General features: G+C 46.0%; 1 protein-coding gene across 2 annotated transcripts in view; it reads right to left on the minus strand.

Annotated features, from left to right (window-relative positions):
* The window catches only part of PLBD1 (phospholipase B domain containing 1), a 78,517-nt gene that overhangs the window by 42,654 nt on the left and 19,958 nt on the right, over positions 1–15,905 (minus strand). For both annotated transcript variants that reach the window (XR_011379002.1, XM_008259602.4), the window contains exon 2: positions 11,726–11,945. Coding sequence is in view for 1 of the 2 variants with exons in the window: in XM_008259602.4 (XP_008257824.1) it covers positions 11,726–11,945 (220 nt within the window). In the remaining variant the exon portion in view is untranslated. The remainder of the gene's footprint in view (positions 1–11,725; positions 11,946–15,905) is intronic.

Genomic DNA, 15,905 nt, shown 5'->3' on the forward strand with positions numbered 1-15,905 from the left:
ACTGGAAGAGGAGCAACTGGGACAGAACCAGTGCCCCAACCATAGTGCCAGCACCACAGGTGGAGGATTAGCCTAGTGAACTGTGGCGCCGGCTCTCACTGCTAAATTCTATCAGACATTTAAAGAATTAATTCTAATTCTTCTCAAGCTATTCAAAACAATTGAAAGGGAGGCTATCCTCCCAAACTCTATGAAGCCAGCACCATCTTAATTCCGAAGCCATAAAAAGATACAACAGAGAGAATTATAGACCAATAATACTGATGAACATAGATGCAAAAATCCCCAACAAAATATTATCTAAGTGAATCCAACAAAATATCAGAAAGATCATTCATCAGGATCAAATGGGATTTATCCCTGGCATGCAGTGCTGGTTCAACATTTGCAATTCAAGAAACATGACACATATTAACAAACTGAATAACAAAAACCATTTGCCCAACTCAATAGATGCAAAGAAAGCATTTGATAAAATACAACATCCTTTCGTGATGAAGACCTTAAGCAACCTGTGTATAAAAGGAACATTCCTCAACACAATCAAGGCAATTTATGATAAACCCATAGCCAGTATCCTAGTCAATGAGGAAAAGCTGGAAGCATTGCACCTAAGATTCAGAACAAGACAAGGATTCACCATTGCTATTTAATGTAGTCCTGGAAGTTTTAGCCAGAGCCATTATGCAAGAAAATGAAATCAAAGGGATACAAATTGGGAACGAGGAAGTCAAACTGTCCCTATTTGCTGATGGCATGATCCTATGTATAGGAGATCCAAAAGACTCCACTGAGAAGACTGTTGGAACTCATAGAAGAGTTTGGTAAAGTAGGATATAAAATCAACTCAGAAAAATCAATAGCCTTTGTATACACAGACAAATGTCATGGCTGAGAAAGAATTTCTAAGATCAATCTCATTCACAATAGCTACAAAAAGAATTAAATACTTTTGAATACGTTTACCCAAGGATGTGAAAGATCTCTATGATGAAAATTACAAAACACTAAAGAAAGAAATAGAAGACAAAAAAGAAAAAATATTCCATGCTCATGGTTGGAATAATCAATATAATCAAAATGTCCATACTTCAGAAAGAAATTTACAGATTCAATGCGATCTGAATCAAAATATCAATGACATGCTTCTCGGATCTAGAAAAAACAATGCTAAAATTCATATGGAAATTCAAGAGATCCCAAATAGCTAAAGCAATCTTATATAACAAAATCAAAGCTGGAGGAATCAAAATACCAGATTACCAGATTTCAAGACATACTACATGGCAGTTATAATCAAAACAGCCTGGTACTGGTACAAAAACAGATGTACAGATGTACAGACCAATGGAACAGAATAGAAACCAATCCATGCATCTATAACCAACTTATCTTTGACAAAGGAACTAAAATCAATCTCTGAAGCCAAGACGGTCTCTGAAACAAATGGTGCCTGGAAAACTGAATATCCACATCCAGAAATATGAAACTAGACCTCTATCTTACACCATATACAATCAACTCAAAATCAGAGGATCTTAATCTACAACCTGATACCATCAAATTTCTAGAGAACATTGGGCAAACTCTGCGAGACATTGGCATAGGCAAAGACTTCTTAGGAAAGGCCTCAGAATTTGGCCAGCGCTGCGGCTCACTAGGCTAATCCTCCGCCTGCGGCACCAGCACTACGGGTCCTAGTCCCGGTTGGGGCGCTGGTTCTGTCCCAGTTGCTCCTCTTCCAGTCCAGCTCTCTTCTGTGGCCCGGGAAGGCAGTGGAGGATGGCCCAAATTCTTGGGCCCTGCACCCACATGGGAGACCAGGAGGAAGCACCTGGCTCCTGGCTTCGGATTGGCGCAGTGCGCCGGCCGTAGCGGTCATTTGGGGGGTGAACCAGCAGAAGGAAGACCTTTGTCTCTGTCTCTCTCACTGTCTAACTCTGCCTGTCAAAAAAAAAAAAAAAAAAGGCCTCAGAATTAAAACAAAAAACAAGTGATATTTTATCAAGCCAAGAAGTTTCTGCACTGCAAAAGAAACACTTGGCAAAGTGACAAGATGACCAACATAATGGGAGAAAATACTTGCAAACCACACAACTGATAGAGTTAATAATCAGAATCTATACAGAGCTCAAAAAATTCAACAAAAACAATCCAGTTAAGAAATGAGCAAAATATGTGAACAGGCATTTGTCAAGAGGAAATTCAAATGGCCAACAGACACATGAAAACATGCTCAGAATCACTAACCTTCAGGGAAATGCAAATCAAAACCACAGTGAGGTTTCAATTCACCCCAGTTAGAATGGCTTTCATACAGAAATCAACAAATAATAAAGGCTGATGAGAATGTGAGGGAAAAGGTACCCTAATCCACTGTTGGTTGGAATGTAAAGTGGTACAGCCACGGTGGAAGACAGTATGGAGATACCTCAGAAATCTGAATATAGACCAACCATATGAGCCAACCATCCCACTTCTGGGAATTTACCCGAGTCAAAAGAAATCAGAATATTGAAGAGTTATCTGTACCCCCCATATTCATTGCAGCATAATTCAAAATACCTAAGATATGGAATCAATGCAGTTATCAATCAACTGTTGGCTGGATATAGAAATTATGATGTATAAATACACTAAGAAGTACTATTTGGCTGTAAAAAATTATATCCTATTTTTTACACAAAATGGATGCAACTGTAAATCATTATACTTGGTGAAATAAGCCATTCCCAAAACGACACCATCTGTCTTCCCTCATGTGAAGTAAACTAACGGATTACCTAAGATGTAATGTATTGGAGTGAAAAGGACATTTTGAGACTTGATTGTTCACAGCCCTTATCCTGTCGAGAAAGTGTTGTCTTTCTTCATAGTATTTGTTGAACTCTTTTACTTAGTTTTAATTTTACAATCATTAAGTAAACTGAAAGTATGTTTTTGTAAAAATTAAGAGAATGGGAGAGGGAAGAGGAAGGAAGGTTGGAGTGTGGGCAGGAAGGAGGGTAGGATGGGAAGTATCACTATGTTCCTAAGTCTGTGTATGAGATATATGAAATTTTCATAACTTAAATGACATTTTTAAAATAATTGAAAAAAGTAAAGTTTTGTCAAGAAGACAGCACCTGAGATGAGTCTTGGAGTCCTGGCAATTTTTCAGTAGGTGGAGATGGGAGAGGCGGTGTCTGGTTCTCAGGGATCACAGTTCTAAGAGATGCCAGAAAGGGGGATATAACAAAGATCTGGTAACACAGGCCAGTCTGTGGTCTCACAACACAGCTCAGTGACCCATGGGTGGGGATTATTTCCAGGACAATGTCAACATTCTTCAGCCCAAGATTCTGGGGGAGGCAACCGGTGAGGAAAGGACAGAAAGGAACAGTTTGACACAAGGCAAAATGGTGAGAGAAGCCCCTGAAAACATGTAATGCCTACTGCAAGAAGTGGCCCCAGCCTGGAGTCCCTGAGCAGGGGCAGTCACAATGGCCTTGAGTGTCATGATAAATCATCAAGGCCAGCACCCGTGCCTAGAAAAGTCTCTGTAAAGAAGGGCGAGAAGGTACTCAAAGGGGAAAGGGGAAATGCTAATGGCAGCCAGGATGGGAAGGACCCTACAGGAGACACAAACGGGTAACAGAGCAGATACACAACAGCACCACCAGGAAGTACTACCAGCAGTGGGGCATGTGCATGTCTGGTAGCTGCTACTTCCAGTGAGTGCAGTTTTAAATACCTTAAAAATCAAATTTTATTAAAATATGAATTTTGCATAAAATATGAATTTATGCTGTTAGCACATGCAACCCTCCCTTGTTCTTTTGAGGAATGGGTTATGTGTCATTAACAATGTCTGAACAGGATTGATGTAGAGGAAAACATCTTCCTTTCCTGGTTTTTTTTTTTTTTTTTTTTTAATTTATTTGACAGAATTATAGACAGAGAGAAAGGTCTTCCTTCTGTTGGTTCACTCCCCAAATGGCCGCTATGGCCAGCACTGTGCCGTAGCACAGGAGCCAGGAGCCTCCTCCTGGTCTCCCACGCAGGTGCAGGGGCCCAAGCACCTGGGCCATCCTCCACTGCCCTCCCAGGCCACAACAGAGCTGGACTGGAAGAGGAGCAACCGGGACTAGAACCCGGCACCCATATGGGATGCTGGCGCTGCAGGTGGAGGATTAACCAAGTGAGCCACAGCGCTGGCCCCTGGTTGTTTTTTTAAAGCCATATTTCTGCTAATGTGTACAAGCTTTATGACTAATTTTAAGAGTCAAAAGAGGCACACACTTGGCCTGGTATTTAAAACGCCTCTCGTAATGTCCTTTTTAGGAGTACCTGGGTTTGAATCCAGCTCCACTCCCAATTCAGGCTTCCTGCTAATGCTCACTACGGGAGGCAACAGGCAATGACCGAGTTACATGGGACTTTGACACCCACATGGGAGACCAGAACTGAGTTCCAGGATCCTGGCTTTGGCCTGGGGCAGCCCTGGCTGTTGTGGACGTTAAGGGAGTAAACCAGCAGATGGGAGATCTCTGACTCTGTATCTCTCTGCCAAAAAAAAAAAAAATAATCAGTATTTCAATACAGAGAATATTCCCATCCACTGGTCCAATTTCTAAATTCCTGCAGAGGTTGGGGCTTTTTTGATACATACTTGTATATTAAGATGATATTGCGGGGCCTGCACCGTGGCTCACTTGGTTAATCCTCCACCTGCTGCGCCAGCATCCCATATGGGCGCCCAATTCTAGTCCCAGTTGCTCCTCTTCCAGTCCAGCTCTCTGTGGCCCGGGAAGGCAGTGGAGGTTGGCCCAAGTGCTTGGACCCCTGCACCTGCATGGGAGACCAGGAAGAAGCACCTGGCGCCTGGCTTAGGATCGGGGTAGCTCCGGCCATAGCGGCCATTTGGGAAGTGAACCAACAGAAGGAAGACCTTTCTCTGTTTCTAACTCTGTACCTAAACACACATATACACACACACACGCCCCTAGCCTGTGACCAGCATTCTTCATCACTGGCTTGTTGCTATTGTTACAGTTTCAAAAGATTGGCATTTCAAGCTCTACTTTTAAGAACATTTATTGTTTGAAAGGCAGAGACATGAATGAACAGGTAGAGAGAGAACTCCTATCTGCTGATTCATTCACAGCAACCAGGACTGGGCCAGGCAAACTCAATGGATTTCCCACATGGATAGCAGGGACCCAAGCACTTGAATCATTTTCTGCCTCCTAATATCTGCATTAGTGGGAAGCTGGAATTGGGAGAGGAGTCAGGCCCTGCACCTAGGCACTCCATTAAATGCCTTAACCTCTGTGCCAAGCGCCTGCCCCAGATCTTCTGCTTTGCTTCCAAGAATGCTAGATACTTAGGGCACCATTCTGTCTCCCACTACTCAACGGAGACAGCGGGAGAGGAGTTTGTGTGTCTGTGGTTCTGCCTGCAGCAGTCCTCGGTGGTACTGTTCATCGGGAAGCTGCAATCCCATGGATCCTTGCAGCATCTACTCTGCTGTTTCCCTGCCCCTGTGAGCCTGGCTCCTGTCCTTCATCTCTTGGACATCATCCTTCTTCCCCAGCCCATTGCTGGAGGCCTGTTTTCAGCATGCTGGCCACTAGTGGGTCATCCCACTGTATCTAGCTGAGAGCTAGGCTCAGAGCCACCACTTTAAATCCCTGCTGATTTCAAAAAACCCTGCTATATATGACTTCTCAGTAATGCAATTAGCAGATTAGCCGGGAAGCAACTTGTGGGAAAGGCTCTTCTAGAGACGGCTTTGATTGCAGCCCTTCCTTCTCCTCTGTTTTGCTCTCCCTTTCTTTCCTCTTTTCTCTCCTCTTGCTATTCTCCCTCCCTATGAACTCAAATCCTGCAAAAGCCTAAGTGAGCCAGGGTGCTGTCAGTGCTGTCAAGAGGCCTGCAGCTGGCTCCCTGGGTAACAGGCCATTTCTTGCAAGGCAACAGCCTCAGTCATGGGCAAGGAAGCATCTACTGTACTTTAAGAAGGAGCTTTCCATCTAGGGCCATCCTAGGAAGAGGGAGTCACCACCCCATGGCTTGCCTTCCCCGGCACACAGATCATATGCAATGTGGGACTGAGTGTGGGAATGTCATGTATCTCCCTCATCATAATCAAGTCTGTTGGTTGTTACCAGGTATTTTTCAATTTCCAAAAAGGTACTCTTTAGTTTTCAATATAACTGATAATCCCACATAAACATGTATTGTGTGACTGAGTCAATGCATGTACATACTCTAAGAAAAATCTTTACCTTGTAACCAAATTCAGGTTTGTGGACCAGCCATCTTGGGGAACCTGATTGTTTCTGGGTTTAAATGCTTAGTGTGACCAGCAGAAAAATCTTTTTTTTTTTTTGACAGGCAGAGTGGACAGTGAGAGACAGAGAAAGGTCTTCCTTTTCCGTTGGTTCACCCCCCAATGGCTACTGTGGCCGGTGCACCGTGCTGATCCGAAGCCAGGAGCCAGGTGCTTCCCCTGTCTCCCATGCGGGTGCAGGGCCCAAGGACTTGGGCCATCCTCCACTGCACTCCTGGGCCACAGCAGGGAGCTTGCCTGGAAGAGGAACAACCAGGACAGAATCCGGCACCCCGACCGGGACTAGGACCTGGGGTGCCAGCGCCACAGGCGAAGGATTAGCCTAGTGAGCCCCAGCAACTTTGATTTTTCAACCAGACTATGACTTTTCAGTTAACACTTCCTGTTGTTCTTTTCTTCTCCTTCTCTCCTCCCCCCCTTTTTTTACTTCTACCCTTCTTCCTCTCCTTCTTCCTTCTCTATCCCTCCTCCTCTTCCTCATCTGTCTTTTCTCTCCACCCTCTTCAGTTCTCCTTCATGCATCTTCTTGCTCACCGACTTCTTCCCTTGTTCAATGACATAAAACAATGCATAACAAAAGCATCCCCCTTCTCTGGCTTAACAGCAAGCCTCCGTGCCTAATACGCTGTCTGTAATTGTTCAGTGCCTACCTGTTGCATAGCAATTTGTAATCTCATACTAGTAGCTTTTGCAAAAAAAAGCAAGATCTGCTAAGTTGTCTTTCTAGGGTCCCTAACAAGACTGGACAGAATGGGCTCTGATCATCCTTGTAACTGAAGCCTGTGCAGATTGACTCAGGCTGACCTTCGAGTCCCTGTAATTCTAAATGACATACCTCCAATGACAGCCCAGCAGCCATCTTTGAACATAGGACGCATGTACAGATGCAATTTGCCAAGGCGAATGCTCAGAGGACTTTCCCCACCCCTGCCCTCTGTACCCATCATGCTCTGTCATTTGGTTTTCCCCCATTTCTACCCTGATTACCCTAACTCCCTAAGTTCCCAAACCTCTGTACATGACCTGCCCTCCTCTCCTACAGTACCATGGGGTAAAGATAAACGCTCCACTTCTCAGAAAGCCGAGTCCAGTATGGTTTTTTTTTTTTTTTTTTTTTTTTTGTCGGAATTACAGACAGTGATAGAGACAGAGAGAAAGGTCTTCCTTCTGTTGGTTCACTCCCCAAATGGTCTCAACGGATGGAGCTGCGCTGATCCGAAGCCAGGAGCCAGGTGCTTCCTCCTGGTCTCCCATGCCGGTGCAGGGCCCAAGGACCTGGGCCACCCTCCACTGCTTTCCCAGGCCACAGCAGAGAGCTGGACTGGAAGAGGAGCAACTGGGACTAGAACCGGTGCCCATATGGGATGCTGGTCCTGCAGGCAGAGGATTAACCTAGTGAGCCACAGTGCCAGCCCTGAGTCCAGTGTTTTTACAACAGTAATAGTGTGTGCACAAGATGGGGGACCTTCAGATGGTATCATGTGGCCCTCTTGGACCCATGGCTCCAAATATACAGGAAATCCATCCTCCAGAAGGTGGGAAAAGCACCAGTCACAAGGATGAGACAGAGATGAACAATGAGCTTATCTTTCAAATCCAAGAAACCCCTGAGCAATGGCAGCCAAGAACAACTGTTGAAAGCTCTCCTTGGGGCCGGCACTGTGACATAGTGGGTAACTCTGCCACCTGCAGTGCCAGCATCCCATGTGGACACAGGTCCAAGACCAGGCTACCCCACGTCCAATCCAGCTTCTCTGCTATGGCCTGGGAAAGCAGTGGAAGAAGGCCCAGTAGTCGGGCCCTTCCACCTGTGTGGGAGACCTGGAAGAAGCTCCTGGCTTCTGGCTTTGGATAGGCCCAGCTCCAGCTACTCTGACCATTTGGGGAGTGAATCATTGGATGGAAGATCTCCCTTTGCCTCTCAGTAACTCTGCCTTCCAAATAAGTAAATAATTTTTAATTAAAAAAGGGAGGAAGGAAAGAAAGCAAGCTCTCCTTCCAAAGCCTTCCATAACTTTTTTAAAAGATTTATTTGGAAGTCAGAGTTACACAGAGAGGAGAGGCAGAGAAAGAGAGGGGTCTTCCATCCGCTGGTTCACTCCCCAGATGGCCACAATGGCTGGAGCTACGCCGATCTGAAGCCAGGAGCTTCTTCTGGGTCTCCCACGTGGGTGCAGGGGCCCAAGGACTTGGGCCATCTTCTCTGCTTTCCCAAGCCATAGCAGAGAGCTTGATCGGAAGAGGAGCAGGTGGGACTAGAAACTGTGCTCATATGGGATGCCGGCGCTTCAGTTCAGGGCGTTATCACCTGCGCCACAGCGCCGGCCCCTTCCATAGCTTTTCAGACATGTTGTTTTCTGCTTGCTCAGTCACAGCCTCCACTCCTTGCTCACAGGAACACAACTCACTCCCCTCAGACTCAGCACCCCTTTCACTGCTCTTTTTGGTCACCATCTGCCCAGAATGACCTTCTCTCTCCTCCCAGCCAAGCCAAACAGGTCTCATCTGGCAAGCCCCAGACTGTAAACACCTCCTCCACAGCCTTTGCTCTGCCACCAGGGCACTTTCCTCTCCTGGGCTGGAGTTCTTTTGGTCAGAGCACTCTGTGGCAAAGCTGCTTCCAAGCATGTTCCAAGATTTCTGTAAGGGTCCAGTATTAAGCTGAGGTTAGGGGGTGGGTATCTGGCATAGTAGTGAAGACAGGGCTTCCCATGCTGGAGTGCCTGGTTCAAGTCCTTACTCCGATTCCACTTCTAGCTTTGTGTGAATTTGCACCCTGCAAGGCAGCGTCTGATGGTTCAAGTACGTGGGTTTCTGCCAACCACATGGGAGACCAGGGTTGAGTTCCCAGCACCTGGGTATTTGTGGAGTGAATTCATGGATAGGTGCTCACTTTTTCCCCTCCCCACTCCACCTTGCAAATAAAAACTAGACTCATCTCACTCTAACTCCTGTTACTCCCCCGGGAGCTGCTGCTACTTCTGAGATCCTCACATTATGGAGCATAATCGGTAGGAAGCAATTTGGTAGACTTTAAATCTTTAAAGGCTAAACTACACGTCAGATTTTCTTTGAAAGGCCATGATGAAAAAAAATGTTAAACAAGAACACTAAATAGTTGTCTTTTAAGAAAAGGCGCCCTGGCCCTGGCGTAGTGGGGTAAAACCGTCACCTGCAGTGCTGGCATCCCATACAGATGCCAGTTCAAGTTCCAGCTGCTCCACTTCCAATCCAGCTCTCTGCTATGGCCTGGAAAAGCACAAGAATATGGCCCAAGTCCTTGGGCCCCTGCACCCACGTAGGAGACCCAGAAGAAGCTCCTGGCTCCGGATCGGCGCAGCTCCAACCATTGCGGTCAATTGTGGAGTGAACCAGTGGGTGGAAGAACCCCCCTCCCTGCCTCTCCTCTCTAACTCTTTCAAATAAATAAATGTATCTTAAAAAAAAAAAAAAAAAAAAAGGTAAAGGTGAAATTTGAATTCTATGAGATGCTCAACCTACTTTACAGAGATGAACAGAGAGGTTATCTTGTAAAACATGAGACTATCGAACTGCCACTTTTGTCACAAGTCCTCTTAAACTCCATGAGGTCTCTCTAGCAGGAAAGCCAGCAGAAATGCCCAGGAAGACACAATTATCCTCAAAACATTCTCACAGAAGAGTGTTACTCCTGCCACAATTTCCCTTAACAACCCATTGTATATCATCCATGAGTTCATCTTTTTACATTCATTACAACTTCAGAGTTATTTCCCCACATTTGCAATTCTATTTAAATAACACAATCAACACTTGATAGAGAAGAGACAAAGATTTAGAGGATAAGAAGATTTTTACTTAAATAATATGGCTTTAAACATCTAATTTACTTTTTTTTCTAATTCACTTTTTAAATCTTTCATATCACTGAATAGTGTGGTTTTAAGGGCATTTTTATGGTCATTAAACATTAAAACAGAAGGGCTGGCATTATGGCATAGTGGGTAAAACTGCTGCCTATGAAGCTGGCATCCTGTATGGGCATCAGTTTGAGTCCTAGCTGCTCCACTTTGAATCCAACTCCCCCTGCGCACGTGCCTGTGAAAGTAAGGGAAGATGGTCCAACTGCTTGGGCCCATGTACCCATGTGGGAGACCTGGAAGAAGTTCCTGGCTCCAGCTTGGCCCAGCCCTGGCTGTTGCAGCCATCTGGACGGGGAACCAGCAGATTGAAGATCTCCATCTCTCTTTCAAATAAATCTATTTTTAAAAATTAATAAAAATTAAATAAAAAGAGGGGCTAGCATTGTGGCATAGAGGGTAAAGTTGCCAGATATGATGCCAGCATCCCATAAGGGTGCCAGTTCATGTCCCAGCTGCTCCACTTCTGATCCAGCTCTCTGCCAATGGCCTAGAAAAAGCAGAAGGCGGCCCATGTGCTTGGGTCCCTGGCATCCATCTGGGAGAACTGGAAGAAGCTCCTCCTGGCTTTGGCCTGGCCCAGCCCTGCCTTTGCAGCCATCTGGGGAGTGAATCAGTGCATTGAAGATATCGGTCTCTCCCTCTCTCACTGTAACTCTTTCAAATAAATAAACCTTTAAAAATAAAACAAAACAGAATATACAGTTTATATTTATGCAGAACAGTTGAAACCCAACAACTAGTCATTTCAACAGCTGATATAATCTCCAGTACTCAGGAATAGATACAGATCAGCACCTCACCATGACTCAGGTAGTAACAGCCCAACATAAGTTCTGGTTAGATTGCACTTAATCTAGGGCACAGAGAACAAAAGCAGCAAGCCCAATCATAAGACACTTTTGATATCAAAGGAGGGATAAGGCCTGATTACAAGTGTTGCAACTTTGCTTTCACTAAAGAGCATTTTTCTAAAAAGCAGGCATCCTGATTGCATTATTTTTAACTACATATGGCAAGGCAAGGACACCAAAATCAAGTAACCACAGAACTGGAAGGGACATTTATAGTAAACTTGCTAAAATTTTAGTGAGTAATCTCTTTGCCCTCTGGAGTATTGTTTCAAGATGGTTGAAACTAAATGATCTTACATTTTAATTTTTAGTTAATGTTCACTCACTGTGGTCCTGAGTCTCCACCTCTCGGGTTCTCTCTCCCAGACAGCAGGAATGATCAATACGAAGAAATGACTTCCCTGTCTTTTAAAAGTTTCATGAGAAGGAAAGGTTTTAGGGAGATTGATGCCATGAGGATTGAAGAACACCGCACCTGGGGGCCTTGTATCTCCTAGGCAGGTTCTGATTACAGGTGCAACGGGCCTCAACTACTTTTTGGTTCTAAGGTACTATGCCAGGAAGACTAGAGTCACAGCTGGACAAAGACAAGGACAGAGCTTGCCTGGCAGGTGCTCTGCCACAACCAGGGTACTTACGGGGCAGTGAGGTAACCCTCCAAAAATCCAGCCACAAACATGATGATCTCATTGCTCAGGGCCTGAGAGCCATACCCAGCTCTGATTTCCAGGATGCCCCAGCCTGTGGTTTTCACAGAGTTATTGTAAAAGCCATACGCATCCCCATTCTTGTCTAGTACATTTCTGACTTGTACTTTCTTCTCGGCATCCATCCAGTAGGCTGTTGCATAGGAGACTCCTGGAAGAAAAGGGCAGAACGCTGGTCAGCTGAGCTGTTGACAAATATTTCTTGCGTATCCACAAATTCCAACATATTTGCTTTTGAAGGTGTCCATTTTGCCAGAATTGGGAAACCTGTCATCAACATCTCTCCTTATTACAATGGGGGACAATCAGAGCATCCGTCAAGGGAAAGGGACTCAGAGCACAAAGAATCAGGTCAAAGTTGAGGGGTAGCAGAAGCTGTATCAACAATGGGACTGAGGTAGGCTAAGGCTAAGGTGGGACTCTGAGCATGGCTGGAGCTTTGCCCCACCTCTTCACTCAGCCAAGGACAGGGTTTTTATAATGGATTTCTTCTGTTACTCTCAGCATCACCATTCTCAGGATACTAATCCTGTATCTTGTGCTTAATCCTTCATATGTAAAAATTAGGTTCCTATTTTGCAGAAAAATTGGATGTTGTTGCTTGTGATCTCTAGCTCTTGATGGTTTTGTGAATCCATCCTCACAAAGCCTGGACTGCTACCCATCTCTCCCCTCCGGATCACTTCCCTCCTTCTACCCATGCTCTGAACCTCCCACTGTGTTCAGGAATGTCATTCCATCCTATTTCTTCCTGCCTCTGTGTCCTAAAACCACTCGCTTCCTCCTCTCTCTCTGCAGTTGCTCCTTTCTCTTTAACACAATTAACAAGCTCCACTTTCACAGAGAACAAAAGGTCATCTATAAATGCTCTCTCTGGTTCCGGTGACTACTTATTTGAAAGGCAGAGTTACAGACAGAGGGAGAGAGGGCAAGCCAGAGACGTCTTCCATCTGTTGATTCACTCTCCAAATGGCCGCAACAGCCAGGGCTGGGCTAGGCCAAATCCAGGAGCCAGGAACTTCTTCCAGGACTCCCACATGGTGCAGGGGCCCAATCACATGGGCCATCCTCTGCTGCTTTCCCAGGCACATTAGCAGGGAGCTGGATCAGAAGTGGAGTAGCCGGTACTCCAGCCATTGCCCATAGGGTGGTGGCTTAACCTGTTACACCACAGCACCAGCCCCAACCTTCACAACTTTTAGGGAGCAGCCAGGTTGTATCAAGGACCATGCTAGGTGCTGGTGATAGAGTGGTGAACAGGACAGGCACAGTCTGGGCCTCATCTTCCAAAGACAGAAGTGTGCTCTGGCATTGGTCTCATACCTGCCTCACTCAGATGAGCCTGCTGCCATCTGCGAGCCACCCCACATGCCCCAGCACTACTTCTGCCTAAGTTGCTAACGGAATAGGAGTCCTGATGTCATAAGAACCTCAGAGCACCGACTCTGGGGACAATGTGTTCTTGCAACTCTGTGGGGCAGGCGTTTGCACAGCGGTTGACAGCATATGGGTCACCACATCCCATATCAGAGTTCCTGGGTCTATGTCCTGGCTCCTCTGTTTCTGATCCAGCTTCCTGCTAATGCATACCGTGGAAGGCAACAGGTGATAGCTCATGTATCTGGGTCCCTGTCACTCATGTGGGAGACCCAGCTTTAGCCTGGCTCATCCCCAGCTGTCGCGGGCATTTGGGGAGTAAACCAGCAGACAGGAGATATCCGTTTCTGTCCCTCTCTGGATCTCTGCCTTTCAAATGAAATAAAAAATAAAGCCTTTCAACCCAGGGCCTCAAGGGCACTACTCTTTGGAATCTGCTCCCCCTCTGTGTACCACTTCATTCTGTCCCCATGGGTTAGGCCTATTCTTGTATGAGGAGGTTTCAAATAGTTCATGGAAAATGGAATTACAAGATGTTTACTTTTGTGCAAAAGAATCTTGAAATCCATGCAGATGAGGTTTTCAAAATGTTCATAGACAATGTGTATTAAAAAATAACTGCATAGATTTCAAAATTTTTCAGGGCCAAAATAAACATTTAGTTCTACAAATATTTTGAAGTATACCTTTTTTTTGTGACAGGCAGAGTGGACAGTGAGAGAGAGAGACACAGAGAGAAAGGTCTTCCTTTTGCCGTTGGTTCACCCTCCAATGGCCGCAGTGGCTGGCATGCTGTGGCCGGCACACCATGCTGACCCGATGGCAGGAGCCAGGTGCTTCTCCTGGTCTCCCATGGGGTGCAGGGCCCAAGCACTTGGGCCATCCTCCACTGCCTTCCTGGGCCACAGCAGAGAGCTGCCCTGGAAGAGGGGCAACCGGGACAGAATCCGGCACCCCGACCAGGACTAGAACCCGGTGTGCCGGCGCTACAAGGCGGAGGATTAGCCTAGTGAGCCGCGGCACCAGCCTGAAGTATACCTTTTAACGTAACACGTTCTAGATGACTCCATAAGCACTAGAAATTAAAAATACTGAAAATAAAATACATATTCCATCCCAACCCATCTTCCGTATTCTGAGTTCAATCGTCTCCCATTCTGAAACCTAAGACTATCCTGGCCTCCCCTCCTTTTTCTCTCTCCCCCTCCTTCATATCCAATCTTTAGTCAAAATCTAATTATCTTTCCCATCAACCCCTCCTTCTTTATCTGTTTCTAAGTTTATGTTTCACAATTAGCCTCAACTATAGAGGACGCCTTGTCAAGTTCGCCCTGACCTTTTAATAGCTTCTTTAAAAATTTTTTGTATTTGACAGACCTCTCCCATCTGCTGATTCACTCCCCAAATGCCTGGAACAGCCAGGAGCCATCCAATTCTCCCACATGGTGGCAAGACCCAACCACATGAGTATCTCCTGTTATCCGCCAGGGTACACATTAGATGGAAGCTGTAGTAGGAAGCAGAGCCAGAACTTGAACCCAAGCACTCTGATAGGGGATGCAATCATCCCAAGTGACATCTCAGCCACCATGCTAAATGGCTCCCAACCCATTCTTTAGTCACTGACTAGGGTAGCATTTTTAACATGCAAACAGTTTTCCTTAGCTTGCCTGCTAAATGGCTTCTATTTCCTATTTTTAAAAACATTATCAGCTTAGCCTTTTGGCCTCATTTCTATCTACCTAACCAGTTTCATCACCACCACCGCATCTTGCACTTTGTGGTCCAGAAATCATTACATGCGGCTCTCCAACCGTGATGATCCAGTTTTTAACAGTCACTTTTTTTGCTCGAGACTTCCTCTCTTGTAAACCACTGGGCAATCTCAAAATTGCTGAGGACTCAGGAGACAGCAGCCGCTTTGCAGGGGTTGGCTTTCTCCACAAGCTCTGTAGGTTGTGTGCATACCTTCTTTACACCCTGCACACCACTCAGTAACTTCCAGGTCTGCTCAAACTCTTTGAGGCCAGAGGCCTTCCTCAGCACTCAGTGTAGTGCCCAGCCCATCACAAGTACTGGGTAAATGTTTGTGAAAGGAAAGGTGACCGAGAAAAAAAGGAAATGTGCACCCTTTTCTCTGTGTGAGAAACCATTGCACATCTCTCTGCTTAAGAGAAAGCTATACATTTGGGTTGGTCATTGAAGATGTGGGAGCAGAGGCCAGCATTTTGGCACAGGGAGCTAAGCTGCCACCTGCAAAGCTGGCATCCTATACTTGGGACTAGAACCCGGCGCCCATATGGGATGCTGGCGCCGCAGTTGGAAAATTAACCAAGTGAGCCACAGCACCAGCCCCAAGGGCTGGTGTCGTTTTGGGACAAAGGCAGGAGTGGCTGCTCCAAGTTGTATGTACACACGCAGCAATTATTGGGCTCGCCCTCCACCCAGTGGGGGCAACCACAGCAGTCCAAGAGCAACTGACAGAGACAGTGTCCACCCACCTGGCAACAGATAGGGAGAGGAGCCATCCCTACAGAAGAGAAGTGCTGCCTGCGGGACTTTCCTATGTGGCCAGCACAACTGTGAAGCAGGCGGGGCTGCCGTTAGTGGGTATTTTGTGTACCTATGATCCAGAGATCTTACTAGAGAAAAACCCATGTTCTCCACTGACATCAAATCTAGTTGAGAGGACTGGACTCAATCTAGTGGACTGGAACATACACGGAAAGTGGTT

Source organism: Oryctolagus cuniculus, chromosome 9 (genome assembly GCF_964237555.1).
Source record: "Oryctolagus cuniculus chromosome 9, mOryCun1.1, whole genome shotgun sequence".
In the NCBI taxonomy this organism is placed as follows: Eukaryota; Metazoa; Chordata; class Mammalia; order Lagomorpha; family Leporidae; genus Oryctolagus; species Oryctolagus cuniculus.